This window comes from Harpia harpyja, chromosome 1, assembly GCF_026419915.1.
Source record: "Harpia harpyja isolate bHarHar1 chromosome 1, bHarHar1 primary haplotype, whole genome shotgun sequence".
NCBI lineage: Eukaryota > Metazoa > Chordata > Aves > Accipitriformes > Accipitridae > Harpia > Harpia harpyja.
This window is the reverse complement of record NC_068940.1, coordinates 46854511-46881181: the sequence shown is the minus strand read 5'-3', so window position 1 is coordinate 46881181 and position 26671 is coordinate 46854511. Positions and strand designations below refer to the sequence as shown.

At 52.9% G+C, this 26671-nt stretch overlaps 1 protein-coding gene across 5 annotated transcripts in view; it reads left to right on the top strand.

Annotated features, from left to right (window-relative positions):
* Positions 1 to 393: 393 nt before the first annotated feature.
* The window catches only part of CHD6 (chromodomain helicase DNA binding protein 6), a 98253-nt gene continuing 71975 nt past the window's right edge, over positions 394 to 26671 (top strand). For 2 of the 5 annotated variants that reach the window (XM_052791416.1, XM_052791407.1), the window contains exon 1: positions 394 to 629. Coding sequence is in view for 3 of the 5 variants with exons in the window: in XM_052791385.1 (XP_052647345.1) it covers positions 11357 to 11528 (172 nt within the window). In the remaining 2 variants the exon portion in view is untranslated. Of the gene's footprint in view, positions 630 to 11234; positions 11529 to 26671 lie in introns of those variants that run through there. The other 3 variants (XM_052791385.1, XM_052791394.1, XM_052791426.1) reach the window with 3 other exon arrangements.

Sequence of the window (26671 nt, the reverse complement as noted above, 5' to 3'; positions counted from 1 at the left end):
GGAGCGGCATTCCCTCCTCTCAGGCCGGCGGCCTCCCGAAGCCGCCCCTACGCTCTCCCGGCCCTTTCTAAGCGAGGCCGCCACCGGGCGCCTTCGCACCTCTCGAGGCCTCGGGCGACCCCCGGCGCCGGCGAGCGAGGCGCGGGGCCGAGGACACGCACCGCCGCTCCGGCGGGCCCCGCTCAGCCCCGCGCCAGGCGGCGGGGCGGCCGCCGTCCGTCACAGGCCCCAGCGGGCCCGGGGCCGGGGCTGAGTCTGCGGCTGGGGCGGGCCGGTTCACATCCGGGGAACGAGCGGCGGGCGCGGACGTGGAGGGCGCGGGCGGGGCGGTGGCAGTGGCGGGGGGCGGCGCGCGGGGGCGGCGGCGCGGCCAATCGCCGCCGCGCTCTCATCGGTGCAAACAGGAGCACAATGGAGCGAGCGGCGGGCGCGCTGCAGCCAAGCTTGGCGCGGGCGCCGCGCGGCTGACGGGCCGCCCCGCCAATGGGCGCCCGCGCGCGGCGGTGGGCAGCCAATGGGCGCGGGACGGGGGCGTGCCCGAGCGAGGTTAGGGTGTCCTTGCAGGGTGCTGGGCTAAACTTCACCAAATAATAGCTGTTTGTATTTGGGCGGCCGAGGAGCCATTTTAGGTAAGTTCTGCCCCGAACTTTTGGGTTCGCCCGCCCGGCGTGGCCGGGGGCAGCGGCGGGGGGGTGGGGGGGGCGGTGGCGGGGCCGCGCCGGGGCGGCGCTATGAATGAACTCGGCGGCGGCAGCGCGGGCCGCGGGGCGGGCGGGCGGCGGGGCCGGGGCAGCCGCCGGCCCTGTCATGGCTCCGGCCGCGGGGACGGGCCGGCCGCGGGGGAAGGGCGGCGGCGTCCCCGCGCGTTCTTCTCGCCGCCCTCCCCCGGGCCGCGGCCCCTCTTGCCGGCCCGACCTGCCGCTTGCCGCCTCCCCCCCCGCCCCGGCCCGCCAGGCGCGGGGAAGGCCGGGCCTAGCCGGCGCCGGGCCGGCAGCTCGGGGCCCGGCGCCCCCCGCAGCCGCGGCGGCCCCCGGGGCGTGCGGGGGGGCGGAGGCGGGGCAGGCTCCCCCCGGCGCTGCGCGGAGGCTCCTCCCGGCCGGGAAGGGGGGAGCGAGGCCCCCGGCCCCGCACCGAGCTGCGCGACTGCAGCGGCGGGTGGGATGGGGGGTGCCGGGAGCCGGCCCGCGGGGCGCAGCTTTCCACCGTCATTCCGGCCGCAGTGCTCAAGAAAATCGATAATTAAGTCTTTAAACTTCGCGGGCGGGGGAGAAGCGGGTCCCTTGGCAGGCCGGAGGCCCCCGGGGCATGGGTTTCCTGCTGCCCGGCCGCTGCCGAGCAAGGGCACCCGGGGCGATGAGAAGGCGGGGGGGGGGGGGCGGTGGGTGCGGTTAAAGGGCCGTTCCCTCCGCACCGGGCGACGGGCTCGTCCCTGTCATCGGCGGATCCGTCCTGCTTCGCCCGCTGTGCGCGGAGCAGACGTGGATCTGTTGTGACATTGCAGCCATGTCACAACAGAGAGGCATCACAGTCACGTTGGAGTCGCGTCTCGTTCGCGCTGCAGTCATCTCACCGTAATCGCCCCGCGCAGCCTTGCGTCCGTTGTGTTTTGGTGGCTGCGTTGTGGGATTCTCCCTGTTCTTACTAGTGACTTTTACTGGCGATTGAGGTGGATTTCAGTCTGGGATCGATGAGGTTTGTAGGGTAAACGCTGTGAGAGAAACGCACGCAAACAGAATACACAAAGATGAAGAGAAGTCATCTGCTAGTATTGCTGCCTAGTGTGCACCCCCGTCTTGGAGCAGCTAACGTTTTCTCTGTTTATCGATTTGCCTTCCTGACAACTACGCTAAACTCACAGTAAAGTCAGGGACTGTGGAGGCCAGGCAGACTGCCTCGGCACTTGGAGACCTGGTTCTGCTTGGTCTGCTGCCAGCCTTCGATGTGGTAGAGCTTTTCAGTAATTTTGCTATGAAAGGTGCTTGGTTTATTTCTTCAGTGAGTTGGGATGCTTTTAGCCAAAAGCTCGGGCTTTTTCATTGTTTACCTCCTGCTTGGGAAATGCAGCAAATGCTTTTGGGGTTGGAGAATGAGGGGAGAGGGATGGGGATGGTTTGCTGTGGTTGTGCAAAGTGTCCCGTAGGTCTGTGCAGAAGTCTCCAGCACCCCTCTGCAGTCACTGGCCTCCCTGGCGAAGGGGCTTCTTGCGGGCAGACAGATGTAGTTGTAGTTGTTAGATGTTTATCCCTGACCCCTTCGCTTGTAGATATTCGGCAGCTGGTGCTACCTATGTCTTTTTAACTGGTGTGGGGTCAGAGGGAACACTGAGCTCTGCGAGTATTTTCCCTGCTGTGAAGTGTTGCTGTTGCTTATGGGCCCTGTTCAGGTGATGGCACAGGAATAGGTGCCGCCTTGTCTCTCCTCGCCCTTTGTTTACCTCATTCACGCAGGAGCTCTGCTGTGCTGCTTTGCAGAGAAATTGTTGTTTTGGTCCAGCTGTTGAAGTATGAAGCAGTAACAGCATATTTTTGCTCTGGGAGTAAATTCTTCCTGGAGTAAATAGGTTGTTTCTCTTGAGGCTTCTGGCCTCCAACTGGGTTGGTTTTGTTTGAGTGATGCCACTGGGTTCCTTTCCCACTTGTTTAGTGGAAAATTGATTCCTCTTCCACTACAAAGCTTAATGTTGTTGTCTGTTTGCTTTTGGAAAGCTAATTCTGCCCATCATCTCTGAATTGGTACAGCTGCCTAAACTTGCAGGTCCTTCAGGGGACTGGACATACTGCTGAGTTTCCTTCGCTGCCAAGATGGGAACCACGCAGCAGTGGTGGGGTGAAGCTGATTGAATGTTGCCCCTTGAATGCTTCCAGCTGTAAAACGTGATAACTAGTAGAGTTGCATCCTGTCAAAATGTCTGCGTGTACCTTGTGCAGCAGAACTGAAAGTAGGTAGCACTATACTTCAAATAAAAGCCAAAGTCAATGAGAGGACTTGGAGAAAGCCTGATCTTGGTTCGTTTTCACTTTTGTGAAGTTTGAAGCCCATCCCGCAGCTGTGGCTGTTTATTTCTGCCTATTGTCTCATTCCTCCAAACAGAAACGTTGATTGCCCTGTTGCTGAGAAGGCAGTTGCAGCCCCTTGCTGCGGGCTAGTGCGGATGTGTTAAAAACTAGGCTGTGTGAATCTGTGAAACTAAGGCAGCTCTTCTGCTGTTTCTCAATGCTTGCAGCACGTGAATAATGCGCATCTCCTGCGGAAGGTGCTGTCAGGGTCCCTCATTACCTTGTTCTGAGTGCTGCTGTCTGGTTTGGTAGCGTATGCCTTTTTAATGGCTTGAGTTTACCTCTCCCTCTGTTGTCCTGCGTGTTGGCGTTAGGGGAGAGTGGCTCTGTCTAAGCTGCTGGTCTTTGAGCAGCTGGCCCTGGATACACCAGTGTTAGCCCCAGTGGTGAGTGCTGTGTGTATCTTCAGGGTCTGTTGATTTCTAGTGGCTTGGTGGAGGAGGCTTTCAGAGGAATGTCTCATTTTCCTGACTGCTTTTTATCATATTTTCTTAATAGGAAGCAAATCTCTGCCCCCCCCCCCATGTAATCTCAGTCATTTTTAAGATTTAGTCTTCCTTGAGATATTTTTAATATTTTCTCAAGAGCTTCTCCAAAGACATAAACTTTTACAGGTGGATAATATAAAGTGTTTTACTTTAATGGTTTGTGTTATTTCAAGAGGGGTTTGTACAAGCAAGTGAACTTGTTTTCACGAGATGGCAAGGCTGAGAGCTCGGCTGCCAGAGCAGGCCTTTTTTTGCATGAAGCTGCAGTGTCTTGGCCTGTCTCAGATTTGCAGAGGTAAGAGTTAGTATCGTGCACATTGGCGTGCAGGAGAAGCTTGCCCTTGCGAAGGAGGGGAGAGGGTTGATCAGCCTTGTGCTGAGAGTGAGCCCTTGGTGCAGGAATGTGGACTTGGTGTGTTGGGTCTGGAAAGCAGGCATGTGTAGGGAGGCTTCTCTGAAATTGTCTTAAAGAGACACCGGCAAGCATGGAGGTTGGATGGGCTTCAGGGGAGCTGAGAGGGCTTGTTTTCATTGCTCCTGTAAGTAGTAGTGAAAGCATTTCTCCTCTCTCATCCCGTTTCCTGCCTGGGACAGTGGAGTCAACCTCTGGTGTTGGTGACTTCACCCTGGTCTGTGAAAGCAGAGGCAGAGCTGTTGTTGGGGGCCAGCAAGCTGTGTAAAGGGGAGAGGAGATGGTCAGGGTGAATGGTCTATATGTAGTCAGTTGAGTAGCAATATTTGCTGCGGGCAGAGTGTTGGTGACAGTGTGCAGGTTTGTATGGTGTGTTCTCAGCACCCTAAAAACCCATGAAAACAGAGTTACACGTCACCCTGGGAATGGTGGCAATATCAGGGTCTGCATTGCCAGCATGGTGGTGGTGGGACCCATATCCTCTAAGAAAGTGCAGGGCCCCTGTGTAGCAGCAAGCTGCAAACGCTGTGCTGGGCAGTGCCTGTCCCAGCCAGCCTCCAGTGATCTTCAGGCACAAGCCTCTGGTGGAAATAACGGAGCTGGGGAAAGCCGTCCAAACCGTCAGCAAAAGGGGAAAAACGTGGTGCTGTGGGTGTCAGCTTGTGACACGAGGAGACTCTGATTGTGCTTTCTAATATCTCAGGCTGGTGCAATATGTTTTCCGTGTGATAGGACAATGCCTTCAACTTTCCCTTATATGGGAAAATCTGGTATGCAGCCGAGCAATCTGCCAATATGTTGCTATTAATTTTTAGCATTGTTATGTTGGATGTGTCCAGTCAGCCTAAGAAGTAGGAAGTACCTGGGATGCTGTGGCCAGGCTTAAATGGTTGAGGCAGGACCCTGGCGATACCTGGAGAAAGGTTGTGGCTGTGCTCTGGGGAATGCCTGAGCACACTCAGCTCCTCAGGAAGTCAGCTAAAAGCTCGGAGAGTTTGGTGCCTGGGTGTAGGCCTCCTGCCCTGCACTGCTGTATTGGCTTTGTGTGGCAAGGTTTTGGTAGTGGGGGGGGGGGTTACAGGGGTGGCTTCTGTAAGAAGCTGCTGGAAGCTTCCCCTGTGTTCGAGAGAGCCCATACCAGCCGGCTCTAAGACGGGCCCGCTGCCGGCCAAGGCCGAGCCAATCAGCGATAGTGGTAACGCCTCTGTGATAACATTTTTAAGAAGGAAAAAAAGTTGGGACAGACGGAAAACGGCAGCCGGAGAGAGGAGTGAGAACATGTAAGAGAAACAACCCTGCGGACACCAAGGTCAGTGAAGAAGGAGGGGGAGGAGATGCTCCAGGCGCCGGAGCAGAGATCCCCCTGCAGCCCGTGGTGAAGACCATGGTGAGGCAGGCTGTCCCCCTGCAGCCCATGGAGGTCCACGGTGGAGCAGATATCCACCTGCAGCCAGTGGAGGACCCCATGCCGGAGCAGGTGGGTTCCCGAAGGAGGCTGTGACCCCGTGGGAACCCTGCGCTGGAGCAGGCTCCTGGCAGGACCTGCGGATCTGTGGAGAGAGGAGCCCACGGAGCAGGTTTTCTGGCAGGACTTGTGACCCCGTGGGGGACCCACGCTGGAGCAGTCTGTGCCTGAAGGACTGCACACTGTGGAAAGGACCCATGCTGGAGCAGTTTGTGAAGAACTGCAGCCCGTGGGAAGGACCCACGTTGGAGAAGTTTGTGGAAGACTGTCTCTCGTGGGTGGGACCCCACGCTGGAGCAGGGGAAGAGTGTGATGAGTCCTCCCCCTGAGGAGGATGAAGCGGCAGAAAATAACGTGTGATGAACTGACCGTAAACCCCATCCCTGTCCGCCTGTGCTGCTGGGGGGTTGGTAGAGAATCCGGGAGTGAAGTTGTGCCCGGGAAGAAGGGAGGGGTGGAGGGAAGGTGTTCTGAGATTTGGTTTTATTTCTCATTACCCTACTCCGGTTGATTTGTAATAAATTGAGTTAATTTTCCCCAAACTGAGTCTGTTTTGCCCATGACGGTAATTGGTGAGTGATCTCTCCTGTCCTTATCTTGACCCACAAGCTCTTTGTTATATTTTCTCTCCCCTGTCCAGCTGAGGAGGAGGGGGAGTGATAGAACGGCTTTGGTGGGCACCTGGCGTCCAGCCAGGGTTAACCCATCATAACTGCCCTGGGGCCCAGTGCTCGGTGAGGAGCTGGAGGCCTTGGTGGCGTTGGCACTGAGGAGGTCAGCGGAGCACTTGACCCATCCTTTGTGCAAGGACCTTCCCCCTGTGGAGAAAGTGTTGCCTTGAGGTTAAGGGGTGCACGCTGTTCTGTGCTGCAGCCTGTTGCCTCTAGGGGATTCCCAGCCTGTAGTGAGTATAAATCCTGCTCTAAGAGGAGCAAAACACTCTCTTCAGTCCAGAAAAGAAAGTGAGAAGTGTGGGAACCGAGTCCCAGTCTCTCTTTGTTTTTCATGTGGGAGCTGGAAATGTACTTGCAGAATTGCATTGGGTATGGATCAAGGAGTGCAGGTGTTATCATCACAATGAGATGTTGTCTTGGCCATGGGGTGCACATCACATTTTCCAGCCCTGGTTTCCCTATGAGGGATGCTCCTGCTCGGTAGCAGTCTGACAGTGATACTATTAACATGTATCCTAGGAGGTACAGCATGTCTTCTGCAGTCCTGCCTTTGCCCTAACTTTATGCAGCCATAATGTTGCACTAGTATAGGTAGTGTTATCTGGTTGGTTGTTTTGGGGTGTGTTGTGTTTTTGATTTTTTTTTTTTTTTAATTGCATTTTAACTGGTGAGATTAAGTTTAGGTCTTTTCTGGTGAAGCTTTCTGACACTTGTCTGGCTCTTTCTGCTGTTTGGCTCAGTTGGTACAGGAAGTCTGGTTGAAATGCAGGTAACTCATTGCTTCCTTTTGGGGTGACTGTGCCAAAAGAAGGAGAAAGTTAGCTTGTCAGTATCAATTTGCAGAGTATTTGTGTTTCCTAAATGTTTCCATAAAAGTGTGGGATCTGTGGAGCCCTGCTTTGCATTAGAGTAAAAGGAGGCAATATCTGGGGTCAGCCTGGTGTTAACCCAGCCCCGTGAACTGGCTGCATGCCCCTGCTAATGTGCATGTTATTGCAAGGGAGGGACAGGTAGGTGGGGAGGGGCAAGGTTGTTTCGTTCAGTATCATATGTGGTTCTAAAGCATGCTTTTAAATTGCAGCCTGGGAGCTCTTGCATAGGAACATAGGTGGGAAGGGCATGAGCATGCTGTGAGGGACCCCAGGCCAAAAGCCTCTGCAAATGCCTGGTGGGGGAAGTGTAGCCGGGTGTCCCTGTGGCTGGCCTGCTGAGAGTGTGCCTGGGGGGGGTAGGAACTGCAGCACTTACTGCCCTGAGGGTTGGTAAAACTCCCTAGGATGTAAGACCCCCACCCCTTCCCCCAGGAGGTATCTCGTTTGCATTTCTTTGAATGCAGAAGCAGGACTTTAGCTAATTGAAGGACTTCAGCTACCAGCCCCTCCATGTTAGCAGCCACTGCTGAGAATTTTGGTCCCTCTGTATTGCACTAGAAATAGGCATTTGTTATGTGGACATAGTTGAGTTTCCTTCAAAAAACTTCCAGTTGTTAAACATCTCTTCAGCAGTCATGAAGGTAATTAGAGAACTAAGTTGTTTTATGTACTTTCTGGTTTTAATTTTGTAATTTAGCCTATGCTTAGTGGCTACCTTTGAAGGTGAAGTCCAGCATTAGCAATGTGCTAGCGTGCTACACACAGGAACAAGGGTGATGCAAAGTTATGGGGAACTTTCACTTTTTTGACGTATAGATAGGTGAAGTATTAGTTCTTTAAGAAACATTAATGCCTTGTTATGTATGTGCATTGAGGCAGAATTAAAGTTAGTCCTAGATAAAAGAATAAACATTAGTGCTTTGCAATAGATGAGCTGTGAAAGCTGCTATTTTTGTGTGAGCTGCTGCCTTGAGTTCTCTAGGTCTTGTGCACCGAGCACCTTTAACCCTAAATGCTTCATCCGCTTTGGTTGAACTTAAGACATAATTAAGATAAAATGAAGCTTAGGTATTAGGTGACTGTTAATTGGCTATCTGAGAAGAGAGTGCCATTCTTTCTTGATGACTTCTGTATGTGTGCGTGGTGCATCCTTGCTGCACTCTGTGCTCATTTAGCCTGGGAAGGACAGCAGTGGGGTGTGGGAATGCACAGCGTATTGCTCTTATTTGTATGCTTCTCTGCTTTTTGCTTTAGGGCAAGCAAAGCCCTGTTTCTCCGGATCTTTCTCAGTCCCTGTAGGGTGCCCCTCACCAGGGTATCTGAGCTTTTCCCGGCATGCACTTTTGTGCATGCATAAAGGCAGGTTTCTCTCCTTTACCGCAGACAGCAGAGACTGTGCTCTGTTTGTTTGCTGTGCGGTGATGTTGTGGGGAGGCTGACTGAAGCAAGGCTTGCGCTTACTGTGAAGGTGCTGAGGTTTGTGGTTACCCTGATTTCTTCAGAGAAGTGGTTACAGATCTGTGGGCCAGTCACAGTCACTGCTCCACCTCCTTGCTCCGGAGGGTGAGAATTTTTGTCTGAGAATAACATTGCTGTTTTGGAGCTGGGCCAGTCCCATATTATGCTTTGAGAGTGAGGACCAGGGTCCTGAATCTGGAAGGCAAAGGAAGGAGTGGGTCGCTATGGGCACAGGCTCTTTGAAGCTTTAGTAATTGTAATTTCAATGAGAGCGGCCTTTCCAGGAGCCCTGTAGTGAGGTGCGACTTTGCAGGCTTGCAAACCATGTGTGTTTGAATAGGTACAGCTGTGCCCACATCTGACAGGGCATAGTGCACTGTGTGTGGAGATGTGGTTATCTGCAGATGCTGCTCTCTGGTTTCTAGACAGGCTCTCTGCTGGCTCTCTCTGGTTTCTAGACAGGGTCTCTCTCTGTTGAGCAGAGCATGACATTAGGGATGAGGAGTTCTGGACAGTGCTCCTAAACCCTTTCCTGGGTCAAGCTCTACCTCCTGCTCTTTCTGCCATCCTGAGCTGGGAGAGGGAGATGTCTCACAGAGCAGAAGTGGATTTCTGGACCATTTTGCATTCTAGTTCCTCCAGAGATGTCTGTTGAAGGAAGGGGTCAGAAAATGAGTGGCTCATCCAGGTATGGAGGGAGAGGAGATGTGGAAACCATGTTGGCACAGACTTCTGACAGGTACGTGCAGTAGGAGTGGGCAAGGACATGGGTCTGTGGGACTCATGCTCTGCTGTTATGTCCAGAGTTTGCTTGCGGGGCCTTCATGTTGCTACATGTCAAGGGAGACTGATATCTGTAGGCCTGCCAGGCAAGCAGGGACAAGAGTCTCTTGGCAGTTTGGTGCAGCTGGTGCCACGTGCTTGCCTGCTGGCTAGCTGACCCCATGAAGATGGTGGTGGTTGGCCAGGAGGGTCCTGGACATGGTGGGTGTCTTCTGTGTCTGTGCCCTGAATGAACGTAGCTTGACTTCAGGAGAGACCCATAGCAGCTTTGCCTGTGCGCTGTTTGAAGGGGCTTGGTGTGCTTGGAGGTCCCAGCTCTGCTTAGAAAAAGGGACACTGCAAAGATGGTGCTCTGTGGTCAGCATTAGTGATTGCAACTTGGGTGTGCTCTTACAGGAGGGGTGTGCTCCCTCCCTGTGCAAGTGTGGACCTCCAGCCTGGTGAGGTCGATGCTCTCTCTCTCCACTGCTCCCTGAGCTGGCCTCTCACTGAAGGGCTTTATGAGCTGGGACAAGAAGGGGCTACCTCTCCATATGTGCTTTCAGCAGCATTTTACTTGCAGCATGTCTGGGCAGGACTTTGGGTGCTTGCTGTTTAATACACTTGGGTAGCCTTTTTAAAGAATTGCCTGTAGCTGAGGAGGGAACCAAACCTGGCATTGCTGAACTCCAAGCATTTGCACACGAGGAATTGATGAATTTCTTTTTGGCACTTCTCTCTTCCTCCCATGCTGGAGTGTTTCTTGGGATGGTGTATAAGACACAAATGCAAGGAAGCATTGAGATACATGATTGAGAGGAATGTCTCCTTACAGATGGCCTCTGAACTCGGGAGACTGTTCTTCAAAGTAGCTTCAGCTGAGGTTGTGGAGAACTTGTATCCCAGAGAGTTAAATTCAAAATAAACTGGAAGCCCTTGGAGGTAAATGTCAGGGAGTTACAGTCCTGGCAGGGCAGAGCAGTTGAAGTCGAGGTGCATGTAAGGATGTGGACCTGAGGACTGTGGGGTAGCGGTGCCGCTTATGAAGGGTGCTCTTGCTCTGTGTTGCAGCAGGAGAGTTTGCTATGTTTTGCTTTCTCTCCCTGTTCTTTAGATGCTTGGGGAACAGGTCTGATGCTTCAGTATGGAAGTTCTCAGGCCTGGAGAACAGCAGATTTCTCTCTGTTGCTATTTTGGGCCAAGATTTGCTAGTTTCTCTTAGGACGTACAGGCAGAACAGATGCCATGAGCTGTGGGACCTCACCACAGCATACAGTAAACTCTCAGACTGTGGTTGTTTGGGATGTTGCCTTCCTGGGTGCTGAGAAACGGCTTGGCTCCCCCAGTGCCTGGCACTGCCACAGGCAGGGATCTTGCCAGCCAACCTTTCTGCCCTCTCCTGGGGTGGGGTGGCCTGGGTTTGCAGCGCTGACAGGGCAGGTGCAGCCTTGGCATGTGCAGGAGCTCCTCTCCAACAGGGCAGCATCAAGCAAGTGACCTCTAAGCTGGTGATGGAGATGTCCTGTACTTGGGGAGTGAGCAGTGTAGCAAAATATCCTTTTGCTCCTGGAGGTCCCTCCTGCTGCCCCTCCAACCTTCACTGTGTGTGAGAGAGCACAGACTGAGCTGAGCTTCCTTTGTCACCTGGGTTTTGAGACCCCTAGGACCAGGATGGCAATGCTGCCTAGCCCAAAGGAGAGCTGCTTGCTTGTCATGCACTAAGATGTAGATTGGGATCAGCCTTCAGTGCCTGCACTCAAGAATTGTGGCACAAGATGTGGCCATGGTGGGCAAAACAAGGCTGCCCCGAGTTCGCTTCATGCACTGTACATCCCTCCCCTCCCCACTCTGCCGCCCATACACAGACAAGGCATTTGGCAAAGCAGTGGTGTCCGTCCTGCCTGTGAGGCCCTGGAAATGCTTAAAAAGCTGACTGTGCTCTTGTGGTCCAGCTGCTGGTGGCTTGGCCACGTTTTGTTCAGCTCCTGGCTTCGATGTGTTTCCTAGGGCATGTTCCCATGGGCTTTCCACTAGATGAAGCAGGGGGCAGGCTGGCAGGAGCATGCAAAGCCTGGTTCACCCTTTTACTGTGGTTATAGCAAGAGGGCAATAGGGAATAATTTAAAGCCAACAGGTAACAGCAGCAAATGGGGTGGGGGCACCAGCTGGATGGCTAGCAGGGGTAAAGGCAATCCACTGTGGAGGTCTATGGCAGGGAGCTTCAACTGGAGAAGACTGACAGAAATGCCTGAAGGAATGATTTTCAGCAGGACCGGACTCTGCAGTGGGGTCTCCGTCACCATTTGGAGCTGTGGCCGGTGTTGCTGTGCCATCCCAGCAGGTAATCTGCTCTGGGTGTCGGATGTGCTCTTCGTATGTGTCTACAGCCAAGCCTTGAGGTGCGTTGCAAGTGCTTGTTGATCCTCCCAGTAGCCCTGCTGTGAAGGCTGATTTTTATCCCCATTCTACAGTTGGAAAATAGAGGCATAAAGGGCTCTGATTGCCTTTGAGGAGCTGTCTGCAGTGTGGCAAAGCTGTTTTCTGACAGCTTGAGTTTGCTGTGCAGGATATTAACAACAGCAAAAGGGGAAGATCTGTGCTTTCAGGAATGCCATCTCATTTTTTTGCTGTCTGCCTTGGGATGGCTTGAGTTCAGTGCTCTTTGGTGTGTAGCTCTCAAGCAGGAACCTTATAAAGGGTTCTTTGAATTGGCCAGCTGTCAAGGTCTACTGGTTTAGCTGGCCTTTGTACATCTTTCGTACTAATAAAGGTGCTGTGGGCTAAATTATGTGCCTGGTGGCATCTTTACAGGGCTGGTGACCTTGAGGATGGACTTGGGCAGCAAAGTGAAGTTCTGAGTGCTTGTGCACAAGGGAAAAAAAAAAAGACAGCAGGAAAATGTGCAGAGTGTGCAGGGTGCTGGTTTCTGCCAAAACCTCTATATCCCTCCTGATAGCTGGAGAGCAGCTGGGTGGTTTGCCCTGTTACAAGAAGCCTCTGAAGCAGCTGGCACTAACCCCTGTGCTCCTGCAGGCCCGCTAATTCAGAAGAGGCTTTTCTTATGCTACTGGGAAGTCTGGCTCCTCATGACCACTGGTCCAGGAAGCCAGTAGGAGCTGAGCCCACAATCCCATCTCTGCCCAGGGGTAACAGCCAGGCACCTCAGAGAAGACAGCCTGCTTCTCGCACTGAGAGTCTGCCCACAGAGCTACTTTGCCTGTTTCCATCTAAAACGTGGCTAGGGTTGTGTCGTCACTCTGACCTGAAGCTTTGCGCAGTCTTCTTGGCAGCCTTAGCACATATTCCCCTTGGTACGTGAGGCTCCCTGCCTTGTGGAAGAGCAGGTTGGGTGTACGGTCCCAGGGTAAGGAAGAGGAGTCGCCCACTAGGCATCGTTTTGGTTGCTGGCAAGCTGGTTCTGCAGCTGTGTTGGACTGTCATTATGAGGAGTGTGCTTCTGACTCCCGGCAGGCAAGGAGAGAGGCTGCGAGCTGTCTGCCTCCTGCCCACAGCAGGGTACCAGAGGGGTAGGAGAGCTGCATGAGAAGCTGTGGAAATGGCAGTCTGCCATAGGCTTTATTGGCCTGCACAACTCAGGGCTCTCCTGCAGCACATGGATACAGATACTGCATTTTCCCTTATTTTAAAGTAGGAAATCAAGTGCTGGGAGTGTGATGGGAGAAGTAGGAAGGCTGTATGGCACTCGCACAGTCTGTTCCCTGGACACCCCATTCATGTCCTTCCTTATTGGCTTGCTGGTCAACACGCTGGGGCTGGTGAATGAGAAATGGCTTGTTAAGATTTGGCAGACAGGGCAGTTTATTTGGTGTGTGTAGTGGCCTGGGTTGAATGCCACACTGGAGCGTGTTTGCTTTTAATGAGGAGTAGAGGTCTGGAGAATGCCACATCAGTGCGGTGGGCTTTGCTGATGTGGCAGGTGATGCTCTTGACAGGGCACACGAATCGTGCTGGTGGGGTGCCACGCCTGCAGGGAGCTGCTGCGGGCCCCCTGCATGGACAGCAGTGCTGCACATGTTCACACACTCACCAGCGCACCCTCACCCATGAAATCCTGGTCCTTGGTACTGCTGAGGGTGGTCATAGGCCCGCCACCCGCGGGAGCCCAGCCTGCTGGGTGCCAGCTACAAGGTTGGTCAGGCTTGGCCTGCCTCCCTTCTCTCTTCCTTGCTGTAGAGATTTGTTTTATTTTTCCTCTGGTTTTTGCCTTGCTGGTGTTGAGGATTAAAATCCACTGCCTGGGGCTTATGAGCAACTGTTTGGAGTGAGACTGTTGGCCTGCTGATCAGAAGACAACAGACGCAGGCTTGAGAAACCTGTCTCGCTCCTGGCAGCTCCTGCACACCAGGGCAGCAGGGAAATGGTATGGGAAAGGGCATACAGCTAACGCTGGGTGCGTCCCCGTGGTGGGGAAGGGGGTGCAGCTAACTAATGCTGGGTGCATCCCCACTCTGCAGACAGCCACCTCTCAACCCCCAGTGCTGCTTGGGAGCGGTGTGTCCCCTCATTTTCAGCTGTCCATGAAGGTGGTGAGAAAAATACATTTTAGGGTGAGCTCAGACCTGGTTTCTCTCTCTTTAGCAACAAGCTGGAGTGCTGTGTCTTTGTGTGCGCGCTGGTTACCGAGGCATGGCTTTGCGTTTCATGACGTGCCTTTGCTGAACAAAACTGAAGGTGTTTTCAGCTGTTCTGCGGCTTTCCCCTTGTGCTCTTGGTCCCTGCTTGCTGCTGGGCTCACTAGAGTCTAAGCGAGCCCTTGGTTCTCAGCCCTGCGGCACTGTGCAGCTTTGAAGTAACTGCTGAAGGTCATTGTAGTTATGGTCTTGGGTTAGGAGCTGCATTTGAAAACTCTCCAAAAAGGAGCTATTGCTGGTTTTGCCACGTGAGCTTGTCATGAGAGTCATGAAGCGCAGCTGACTGAAGCTGCATTACTGGGGGCTGCATCCAGCCTGCCTGTGCTCTCTTGCTTGTTGGGTGCCAACAGAGCATCCTCTGTGCACAGGCAGTGGCACTGTCCCAAGGGTCTCTGACGTGGCTGTCGCTTTAGGGCTGAGAGCTTGCCTGGGAGGGCTTGGGAGCAGAAGTGTTGGTGCTGAGCAGGGTTTTTGGAGGGGGAACGCTGTGCAGCATCGCTGTATTCCTTGTCCCAAGCAGCAAGTGGCAAGGAGGTTGTGACTATTTCTTGCCTGCCCGTCAAAGTTGTGTTGCCTGTTCCCCTGCAGGGTGGTGGAGTTAGGTGTCCTGGCAAGGCGCTGCATGGCTTGCTGCCAGGATTGCCGCGTACACTGGGCGTTCTTGTCAGCAGATCTCTTGGCTCCCCTGGCCCCACAGAGAACACCAGAAAATTGCTTGGAGCACAGCTGTGACTCCCCTGGGGCTGGCATTGGTGCAATGTTCTGCCTGGCCTGCCCTGGACATGTGCAGCTGCCTGAGGGGTGTTTGCTCCCTGACTTTGGCTTATTCGGACCTCTTTGTATGCCCCTTGCTTCCTTCATCCTGCCATGTGTCCTGCTGAGGGCAGTAGGGCCTGTGCCCCCTTCCTGTCAGGGCCAGGGAGCGGTGAGGGAGTGTTAGGGCAGCTCTGAAACAAAGAGCATTTGGCTGCTCAGTGAAGCCTCTGCAGTTGGGAAGGGGTCTTGCTTTCCATAGCTATGCGTGCAGAGCTGGGAGACTGCCTCTCCTTAGCCTCTGCTTGGGAAGGAAAAATGTGTGCTGAAGCCATCTCGCAGCAAGCTCACAGGCTTCCCAGCCCCCTGCCTCGCTGCTGCTGCTTCTCTTACTAAACTACTGGGTTATTTTTAACTTGGAAAAATTACAACCCAAGATTTGCATTCTCTACCCTCAGCGGAGGGCTGGAGGCAGGATGTGGGGGAGGCACTGCGGAGGGCTGGGAATGCGGCTCACCACTCTGGCAGGCCTGTTTCCAGGGGCTCGTGCCCCCTGCAGCACTCTGCCTGCCGGGCTCCGCATGCTCACCAAGCTGCGAGGCTGCGCAGAGGGGAGGCCACCTCTCCGTGCGATGCGGCTGGAGTTTCAGCCTGGATTCCCATGGCGAATGCATGGAGCAGCTGCAGACACATAAACAAATCCTGCTGCAGCAGGCTGTGGGGAGGGAGCTGGGCTCTGGGCTCCCAGGCTGCTTGTGTGACAGCCTGCAGACGGGTGGCTTCTGATGGGGGCTGGATACCTCCTTCAAAGAGTATCCCACAGAGAAGCTCTCGGGTGCTTGAGCGTGTTGTGGAGGAGCAGCAGCTGGCTGGGTTGCTGTTTTGCCCAGCGGAGGAGGCTTCGCTGGGCCACTCAGCTTGCCGAGAGCTGGTTGGGAGGAGCCAGGGAGAGAAGTGTCACTCTTATGCCGTATTTCTCTTTCCCCCTCCCCTAGCTCTGCCCCTTCCGTGTTTTGCAGGCAGTTGTCTTGTCAGTGGTTGTCTCCCCTGCCTGGATCTCCCCGAGTGAGTGGGAGCACCTCTCTAAAGCCGGTGGCAGGGTGATGTCTCTGCAAAACCCCTTCTTCATGCAGCCCACAGGAATGTAGTTGCCTGAGTCCCTCTGGATTGCACCACAGATACTCAGGCTTCAAGCTCTGGTAGCTCTGCTGGCTGAGACGTGTCTGTGCAGCCCTGCCTGGAAACAGGAATTGATAAGGTAGCAAGAACCAAACAGCACCAGGGGACTGCAGATGTGTCTCTGCTGTTTGGTGCCTTGGAGAAGGGTGTTGGTTGAGCCAAGCTGATGAACGATAGTGTAGGCTCTGAGTTCTGCTCTTGGTCTGTCCCAGCCAGACATGTCGGTCCTCTCCTGCTGCTCACCTGCAGTGTGGATGCATCAGGTAGGGAGGGTGATTGATGCCTGGGCCATGCTTTGTTGTCCTCAGGCTTGCTGTCTACCTTGCCAACAGTAAAGCTACTGAGAGTGGAGAGTGCTCTGGAGGCCCCTCTGATGGACTGGTGTTGCCAGGCCCTGGGGACCTCTGCTCCAGCTTGCCTGGGAGAGCCTGTCAGAGCCCATCAGTCCTGGCCTGTCATCTGCTACTCTGTAGTGCTCCTAGTGATTAAGGCAGGAGTAGCAGGGCAATGCAGCAAACCTCTTGGCAAGCAATGGCCAGTACTTATTTCTCCCAGCTGTCTTCAGGCAGACACAGGCACCCTTGCTCCTTTGGGAATGATTCATGTTTGCTTGCCAAGGCTGGTCCCTTACCCCCAGCACACTGATCCATCTTGGCCTGACACGCTTGTGGTCAGTGTGCTGATGAAAGAGGCTCTCCAGGCTGTGGGATGGGGCATGCCATGAGATGCTGATGCTAGTCCTGTGCCTCTGACCAGTGCCAAGTACCAGGACTCTGGGAGTTCCTGCTGGAGCAGTGGTATTCATTAGTACCTCAGTTCTGCAAAGGCCTGAAAGGTTTCACGTGATGCCTGACCCTGATACAAAAATGACGTGGCTCGATGTCGTCTCTGTATGGTAGGGAATGGCTACTGACTACTCTCCCTTTTCCTCAAGGGTGTAAGGTTTGTTGTCAGGCATGAACCACTGCTCTTCCATGTTTGAGCCAAGGGCTGCTGCCATGATGAAAGCAGGCAGCAGGGAGCAGAGCAGCTCTCAGGCTGCCACGGCTGGAGCAGCACCTCTTCCCCCCAAAAAGCTGCTTCTGCAGCTTGTGTAAGGCAGTGGCGATGTCCCTGCCACCCCAAAATGGTGTGTACACACAAGGACAGCTGCTGACACTGGCATAAGGGTTGGTGGTGTGGGGCAAAAGAAAGACCAGGACCCTTTACTTGTGAGACAGTCTTCTGAAAGCTGTTGGTTACCCCATTGCCCGATGCCCTTCATTGCTCCCTTGTGTGTGGAAGGGCTGAGCAGGGCCCTTGTGCTGTGGCTGTAGGAGCTGTCTACAGCGCTCTGCTGCTGGGAGCGCTGGCTGCTGGGAGCTCTAGAGAGATCTGAATCTTCTCATCAGTCTGTACTTTGACCTCTGCCAGCCTTTCTCAGGGCAGGTTAGCACATCTTCTGGTACCAGAGCAGCAAGGGTGTCCTAAGCCTCCCTGGCTCCACTTGGGCTAGTTGCAGTCCATGAGGCTGGCTTGCTTGTGGCCTGGAGGCCTGGGCAGCAGGTTTGGACCTGGCAGCCCTGACTAATCTCTTTTCCTTCAAGCTGTGCTCAAACACTGAGGAGATGCAGCACTTCCTGAGGTGCTTCAGCAGAGCAGACCTGCTTGTCTGAAAATCAGTAATTTCATGGCATGGCTGTGCAATTCTCTTCTCTTCTTTATCTCCCTGCCTTCCTGCTTGTCCTTTGGGGTTGCATGCAAAATGCTGTCCCTGTTTGGGATCTGTATTTTCAAGGGATCCTTTCTGGAATGAGAACTATAGTAGGGAGGAGAGAGAAAGGCGATACGAAAGAAAGGCTTGCACCCCTCATCTGGAAGGAGGCGTCACCAGAAGTCTGCTGACAGATTGAGGTTGGACACTTCTTGATGTTTCTATCTCAAAGGAGCTGCTTGTGGTGAGACTTGTCCTTGGCACCTCCCTGGAGCCTGAGCCTGCTGTGCTGTGCCTGGGAAGGGGACCCTCAGGCTGCAAGGAGCATGGCTGGCAGACGGGGTCAGCCTGGAGAGGGTGCATCTCCAGTGGGGCCAGTGCCAGCTAGTTTGGGGGATGAGTGAGAATGTGTGGAGCCAGGTATACTGTTGTAGAGTACTTCTGTAGTTTGTAATAAGCAAAGGGGCCTCCAGCCTGAAGTGTGGGCTTCCTATTCCCCTTGAATGTCTTTGAACGACAGAATGAGTTCATCTTCCAGTCTGCCATGTAGGAAAAGCTGCTGGGAAAACTGCTAATCTCTAAATGCTGGCTTTTAGCTGCTGGTGAGGGTGGGCAGCTGAGGCACAGACCCCAACTTGTGTTTTCAGAGTGATTTAAGATAGTGTTGTGAGCCTGCAGTGTCACTATGGGCTCCTGGTTGGCAGTGTGCCATTACCTTGGACTGAAAGTAGTTGCTGGAGGGGCTTCTTGCCTCAGCCATGGTGCAAGGCAGACTGTGCTCCCGCTGGACCCAGCTTGCTTTGCTTCAAGAGCAGATGTTGGGAGCTCTCACGTCTGGCCTGGGACCTGAGTATGCCGGAGACCTGCTGAGAAGCAAATGCAATCTCTTTGCTGGACTTTTGTCACTTCATTGAGATGTGGTGTGCATGTGCAGGGTGCTGAGTGGCTTGGTTGTGTCAGTGAAAGTTTGCCACAGCTGTGGTCTGAAAATCAGAATTGAAATGTATCGTGTAGTGGCACACATCAACTTAAAAGTGACTGTTCATGGTGCCTGTGGCTGCAACACAAGGCTGCTGCCTGTTTCTGCTCTTTGCTGCAGCAGCTTTGAAGGAGTTTCGGTGCAGAATTCCTACTTAGAAAGTGAAAAGAAAGTGCAGGTTTTCTGAGTGTGTTATCACCAGTATTTCTGGCACAGAGGTGGACAGGCCCACATGCACCTGGGGGTGCCTCTTGTCCTTCAGGAGGTGGCTTGTGAGCACTGCTTGCTCTTTGAATCCCAACTCCTGTTGTGCTTCGTTCTTCCCTTGGAGAAAGCCACATGCCCCTTCTGCTCATCCTTCTGAAGAGGATTGACAGTCTCTAAGGACCTGATGGTTGGGTGTTGATTTTTGTTTTAACTGCTCACGTTGTTTCCTGGCTGCAGCTTATTTCTACAGATAAAATCTGTTCTTTTTCCCCTTTGAAGAAGGAAGCCACCTGCCTCTCGCAGGCAGCCGAACATGGCAGTGTACTGCAGGGATGTGCTCTAATAAAGCAAAAAAATTCTCATCTGTGCTGAATAAGGAGCTTTCTTGGGCAAATTCCATCAGTTTCTGCAGATGCTGAGGCCTTGGCTTTGTCTGAGTTTATAGCCCTTTTGGCTGTTGGTGACAAGCCTGTGGACACGACCTGGGGGGGAACAGGCAGGGCTGTACTCACGCCTGCCTGAGGCAGTTTGGGTGCCTTGCTGCTGCTCGCAGGCCAGGGCTGAACTGGCCCTGGGGGAGTTTCTGAGCTGCAGCAGGTACAGCTGTGCGATGGGGCGCGTGGGGGGGGTGGTGGTGCTGGGTGCACCAGGGTGGTCAGAGAAGAGAGGGGAGGGCAGGCCTTGAAGACAGTAGCCAGGGGAACGGAGCCGGGAAGTGAAGGCAAAGCAAAAGCAGGGCTGAGTTCAGAGCTGCTGACTCCCACGTACCTCGCCATGCTGCAGATGTGATCTCCCTGCAGGAAATGAAAGTTGCTCTGGTTAAAGGCTATGAATAAAACTTTCTTCTTGAAGTGCCTTGGTGTGTCCATGACTGAGGGGCTGTTGGAGCATCTGTTCCTGTTGGGACACAGAATGCTTGAAGGGATATTGGTGAAAGTCTGCAACGGGGGAATGCCAGCCTACACTTGGAGATTGTACTTTCTATGTCTGAAGTCATCTGTAGGGCCCATCCTTGGTGGTGGTTGTGTGTGTATCTTGGGAGCACATGCTGGAGTTGGGGAGAGGGAAGGGCTGAGGCAAGGCAGAATGTGTCTCCAAGGGAAAGACAGGGGCAGCTCCTGACTGTGCCATGTGCCTTACTGGTTTTGGGGACTGTTCCCAGTTTTTGTGAACCATAGACTTGTATTAGGTTGGAAAGACCCTTAAGATCATTGAGTCCAACCGTAAGCATAACACTGCCAAGTCCACCACTAAACCATGTCCCTAAGCACCACATCTACACATCTTTTAAACACCTCCAGGGATGTTGTCATGAACGGGAGTGGTTTGGACTGCTTAAAGAATCACTTCCAATGGTATTAGCAAAAGAAAAATGATTTAATAGGACTCAACTGCTTCCCTGGGCAGCCTGTTCCAATGCTTGACAACCCTTTTCAGTGAAGAAATTTTTCCTAGTATCCAATCTAAACCTCCCCTGGCACAACTTGAGGCCGTTTCCTCTCATCCTAACACTTGTTACTCCAGAAAAGAGACCGACCCCCACCTCACTACAACCTCCTCAGCCTCCTTTTCTCCAGGCTAAACAACACCAGTTCCCTCAGCTGCTCCTTGTAGGACTTGTTCTCCAGACCCTTCACCAGCTTTGTTGCTCTTCTTTGGACGCGCTCCAGCACCTCAGTATCTTTCTTGTAGTGAGGGGCCCAAAACTGAACCAAAACTTCATCCCCCTGCACTGTTCCACCAAAGTGCTTGTCTTGTTGGGACCCTAAGAACTGGTCCGGTTTGGCTGATTCTCACCTGTGTATGTGTTGTATAACATGGAGGACACCTTTTTGCCAGGTATCTTGGTGATCAATGAACTTATATTAGCCCAGCCTTTTGGGGGTATGCACTGCAAAATCAACTGGAGTTTCAGATGTGAGCGCCCACCAGCAGAGTCTCCTAAAAGGCAAATAGGGTGTCAACTGAGAGTAACTTGGATGGTGCAGACTCATCCTGTTGCCTGCTCTTGGAATACCTAACCTGTGGGCACAGTCCTCTGCAGCTCATTGGCTGTGGAGACCGTCAGACTTGTGGGCCAGTCTAATTACAGCTCGTTCCTGCAAGATACATTTTAACATAATTCGATCTTAGGTGGTGTTGGTGTTCTCTGTGATGAAGCTCCTCTGCACAGTTGGAATAATCCTTGTCTAACTCTCGCTGTTTTGCAGTGCAAATCTTTGTAGTGCCTCAGGCTGGCTTTTTTGTAAGGTTTCAACAAGAACGGATGTTGTTTTTGAGGAAGAGGTTACAGAAAAAGGCAAAATTTGATCTTTTACCTGTCCTTGTAAAAATTCAGCCAGCTGCAGCAAAGCACCAGCCTCTGAAAACAAACATTTGATTTTAAAAAATGCTGTTTGTCACTGTGCTCTATTCCCTTTGCACCTGAATGAAGGAGGGCAGAAGCCTGTTACTGGGACTGTCTTTTGTGTTACCTTAATTGGAGAAGTCATCTTTCTCTCAAACCTAGTCCTCATTCTCCTGCTGAGCCTTAGACAAGGACCCCCAGGCATTGCATGGGTAAAAATTTCTCCCATCCCAAGTATCTTGGCAGCCACCTTCCAGCCCTACTCCAATGGCAGTTCTCATCCTTCAGTCTTATCCCTAGCCTTTGTTTTCTTGGGAATGGGTAGATGCGGCCCTGAAGCCATGTTGCAGACCAGAGACTTCTCCTAGTGCAGGTCTCCTGACCATTTCCTTTTGGCAGCCCCTTTCCAGCTCCGCTCTGTCTGCAGCTCCAGGCTTTCTCTCAACCCTAACTCTCCCTTTTCAGGGGAAGCTGTAGAGAAGGCTGCTGAGCCATTTTCCAGATCAAAGGGTTCTCTAGGCCCCAGTCTCTTTGCAGGCCCCCACTTTGCTTTGACAGCCCATTTCCATCCCTGCTCCAATTGCATCTCTAGGCTTTTTCCTTCCATCAGTGTTACCCTAACCCTAATTTTATAGCTGAACCTTTTGACAAGACCTGCTGTACAAAAGATGATTCCTAGCCAAGGTCTCTTGGCAACCTAAAATAATCTTTGGCAGCCCATTTCTAACCTTGTTCCAACTGAAACCCTAGGCTTTCACTTTCTGTCAGCCTTAACCCGAGTTCTCAGTTTCCCTCTGAGCCTTAGACATAGAAAGCCAGATGAAAGAGTTCTCCCAGCCCAGGTCTCATGGAAACACCCACTTGGCTTTGGCAGCCCCTTTCCAGCCACAGTCTGACTGCAGCTCTAGGCTTTTTTCTCTCTCAGCCCTAACCCTAACCCTGGCTCTAGCTCTCATTTTCCTGCAAAACAATAGAAAAGACCCCACAGCCGTTGTCTAGATGAAAACTTTGACCCAGCCCAGCTCTCTTGGTAGCCCCTGCTTGGCTGTTGAAGCCCCCAGCCCAGGGTTAGCTGTAAGCTCTCTCTTTCACTCAACCTTCTTTTTGTGAAGGACTGTAGGGAAGACCCCCTAACCCATTGCTCACACGAAAGCTTTCTCTCAGCCCAGGGCTCTTGACAGCACCTTTCCAGCTTCGCTCCAGCAATAACACCAGGCTTTCTGCTTCTCAACCTGAACCCTGATTTGCCTGCTGGGCCATAAGGAAGGGCCCCCCCAACCATTTCCCAGCAAAAGGTGTCTCCCACCCCAGGTCTCTTGGCAGCCCCTTTCCAGCCCCAGGCCAACTGCAAGTGTAACCTTTCCTTTCAGTCCAGACCCTGACCCTAGGAGCTATTTTCCAGCTGAGCTGTAGGGAAGGCTTCTGAGCCATTTCCCAGCCCAAACCTCTTGGCAGCCCCTCTTCCTTTTGGCAGTCCCTTTCCAGCCCCACGTGAGCTCTAGACTTCTCTGAACCCTAACCCTAGTTTTCCAGCTGAGCCTTAGCCAAGCCCCCAGCCATTTCCCCGATGAAGGCTTTCTCCCAGGTGAGGCATCTTGCAGCTCCCGCTTTGCTCAGGTGAGCTCTCCCTTGCCCTGCTGCTGCTGCTGCTGCTGCTGCACCTCTGGGTTTTCTTAGCCAGAACTGTGATTTTCCTGGGAAGCTGTAGAGAAGGCTCCTATTGATTACCTGAACCAGTGATTTCTCCCAGTCCAGGTCTCTTGGCAGCTGCCAGGTATTTTTGCAGCCCCTTTCCAGCCCCACTCCAGCTGCAGCTCTGGACTTTGTCTCAGCATTATCCCAACCCTAATCTTATGGCTGAACATTGGTCAAGGTCATCCTCGTGGAAGGTTTCTGCAAGGCCAGGTCTTTTAGCAGCCCCCACTTTATTCTAGCGAGCTCTTTCCAATCCCTCTCACACTGCAGCTTTTGTCTTTCTCTCAACCCTAACCTTAATTTTACATCTGAACCCTAGATAAGGGCTGCCAGATGAGTCTTCTCCCAGGCTAGCTGTTTTGGCAGCTCCCACTTTGCTTTGGCAGTGCTTTTACAGCTACAGTCCCCCTAGCTGGCCTGTGCACCCAGAGGTCCTGTTCCCCAGGCTTGCCGGTAATGCAGAGCAGAGTTGAGGTTCACTGGGGTTCTTTTCCTGGTACCTTAAAATTTTATGTGCAAATTTCTGGATTTGTTTGGGTTTTTTTTTAAGTCAGAAAACTACTACTTCAAAGTCGAGCAGTCAGACAGGGATTGTGCATGTCGTGGTTTAACCCCAGCCAGCAACTAAACACCACGCAGCCGCTCACTCACTCCCCCCCACCCAGTGGGATGGGGGAGAAAATCGGGAGAAGAAGCAAAACCCGTGGGTTGAGATAAGAACGGTTTAATAGAACAGAAAAGAAGAAACTAATAATGATAATGATAACACTAATAAAATGACAACAGCAATAATGAAAGGATTGGAATGTACAAATGATACGCAGTGCAATTGCTCACCACCCGCCGACCGACACCCAGCCAGTCCCCCGAGCGGCGAATCCCTGCCCCCCACTTCCCCGTTTCTGTACTGGATGGGACGTCACATGGTATGGAATACACCGTTGGCCAGTTTGGGTCAGGTGCCCTGGCTGTGTCCTGTGCCAACTTCTTGTGCCCCTCCAGCTTTCTCACTGGCTGGGCATGAGAAGCTGAAAAATCCTTGACATTAGTCTAAACACTACTGAGCAACAACTGAAAACATCAGTGTTATCAACATTCTTCGCTCTGAACTCAAAACATAGCACTGTACCAGCTACTAGGAAGACAGTTAACTCTATCCCAGCTGAAACCAGGACAGTGCAACATTAATTTGCTTCCCTTTTTCCTCTTCCTTCTCATTTCTCTCAGGGGATGGCACAGCAGCCGTGACTTCTCCTGTCTGCAGGGCTGTTGAAGGATGTGGATGCTAGCACAGACAGGCTGCTTCTTCCCAGTTTTGGATCCAAGCTTTAGATTTGGATTCTGGCATTGCTGCTAGCATGCAGCATTGGTGGGCAAGGCTTTTCCTGTGTAACAGCTGCCTACAAAAGTTCAATTAACAGTGCTTGTGCAACCTTCATTGTAGCATTTTCAGGCTTTTGAGTGCTTCCATCGGTGTCCTTTAAATATCCTCTTGACATGTGAGGTGGTGTGGTTGAAATGCAGCCAAGGCTTGTGAGCACCCCAGACCCCAGGTGTGTGTGGAGAGGTGCTGGTCTGTGGGGTGGGGAGTAGATGCTCCTGCTGCTGCCCAGGCGTGGAAGCAGTAGTGCTCCGGAGCTGGCATCGCACACTGCCGTAAAGAATGTCTTTATGGGCACAACTAATCTTGCAGCCTGTAAAGTAGTTTTAGGCCTCTTGTGGCTTTTAAAGGTGACCTGCAAAGATTTCACAGAGAAGGAGCCAGCAGCAGGCTGCTGAGTGCCCATGATGAGGGTTACGAACACTGAGGCCAGCTCTGACCCAGACAGCCCCCTTGAAGCGTGGTCAGCAGTGCTGCGTGCCCCTTGCACTGGGGCTGGTGTGCAGCAGCCTGGGAGGAGCCGCTCTCGGCTGCTCTGCGAGGGCGGGCAGGAGATGTCAGGATTGGGCCTCTGGTGGAAAATCTGCATATTTTGTATGTTCCTGGTGTGAAACTGCAGTTTCAACTGGAAAATTGTTTCAAAAAAGCAAGTCTGAGGTTTAAACCCTCTTTGAAACCCTTTCCTTTTCTTGGTAAAAACAAGATCCTTGGAAGAGCATAACAAGCTGGAAGCTCTTCCTCCCACCGGGCTGGGTGGCTAGCACTCTGCCTCCACTGCGATTGCTCTCCCCTAGCCCAGCAAAGCTCCCAGAAAGCTGAAAATAGTTGGTGCTTCCCATCCCTGGGGCAATTATTTGATCCTCTGCAGCTGATCTGAGCTATTCTTGGAGCTAACAGCTGGCCCAGGCAGGATCCTGGGTTGGGAGCTGCGCACACCCGGAACCTGGGCTGGGTTCTGGAAGGAGCACACAGTAGCCCAGACTGTGAGGCAAGCCGTCTGCTCCAGTGGTGCCCTGTTAGCAGCCTGGGGTGCCGGGCTTCCCTGGTGGGGCCTGCTCCTGCGGCCCATGTTCGCATGTGTGCAGGCTAATCCGTGCTGCTTGAAGACCTGCAGTTCCCAAAACGAGCTGGATGTGTGAGCGAACTTCATGCAGAGCTCGCTGTTGCTGTCACACAAGGTGATGAGATGAGTATTAGAAATTATTCTTCTGCGGTAATATTAAACACTGTCAGTTTTGGAAGCAAGGTTATGGGGGCTGACACATGGTTAGTATCTGTCTGGGAGCTTCGTGCACCCCTAGCTGCTGCATCAGGGTTTCCCATCTGGTTGCTCTTAGCCTGAAGGCTAGGAGGTGTGTGTTGCAGCAAGCGTCTTCCCAGACAGACTGAAGCAGCAGAACAATGCTGCTTGTTGTGGTTACAGACCACGAGCTATGCAGTATGTAAGTGAAATTAATATTAGAGAACATTGTTGGAGACTTTGTTGTCTTTAAAGTTTCAAAACCTGGCCAAAAATATGCTTATCCCGTTAAATTGGGGGACGTCTTTGGGTCATGACTTTGAGACTGCTATGGGATATGACTGAGGTTATCTGACATCTATTTGGTGGGTAAAAGGGGACCCTGAATTGCTGCTTGTTTTAATGCTGTTTACCAGCTGCAGGCAAGCTAGCATTGTAGCTATTTTTGCAAACCACATACTAGGAATTCTTTAGTGTCCTGTGGCAGTTTGTCTTCTAGATTTCCTGCTTCCAGCACTGTGACTTGGAACATTTCTTACAGCCTTGTGGTCCCAGCAGTGTTGCAGGATTTCTCTATGGGCCTCACATGTCATTGCAATGGCTGTGTGGGAGATGCTGTGGCCAGGTGCCCGTGGGGATGCTGGGGCATGCTTGGAGAGTTCTGCCACAGATGCCTGTCACCCAGCCCTGCTGTTGGCCCCGAGAACTTCTCAGATTGGATGGTAACAGTGATATTAAGGACATGTTCAGCTCTTTGGGCAGATGTGGGCCTGAGAACAAAGTCTGCTGGGTCAGCCTGACCTTGTAGTAACTCCTTTGGGTAGGTCAGACTTGCAGAGGGGCTGTGAAATGTTCTCCTGGGCTGCCCCCTGCTCTGGGTGGGCAGTGTGGCCAGGGATGCGCTTCTGGAGGCTTAGTAAAAGAGCTGGGGGATGGCTCAGCATGGTTGGAGAAACAAGGCTGGAAGCTATTCTTGGGGCTGGCTGCTGGGGACTGGCTGGGGACCTCCTTTGGGCAACGTGCTCTGAAGCGAGGTGCAGTGGCATGCTGGGCAGAGTCCCAGCGTCCCCTGTGCTGGACAGACAGATCTGGAGAGGAGCTCTTCCTTGCTGACTGGCACAGACTTCTTTGAGCCTTCCCCAGCCTCCTGGATTTGCCCCATTTGCTTTCAGACATGCCAGCTTGTGCAAGCATCGGGTGTGCTGTGAAATTGCTGATCACCCCAAGCAGAGTTTTGTCTTGGATTTTTCTGAGGGTTGAGTGCAGAAGGGGCGAGTGCCGTATTATTTTCGTCTTCAGTCCTCTCTGACTTCAGGCTGGCCTTCTTCAAAGCACAGCCCCCAGGCATGCAGAGCAGT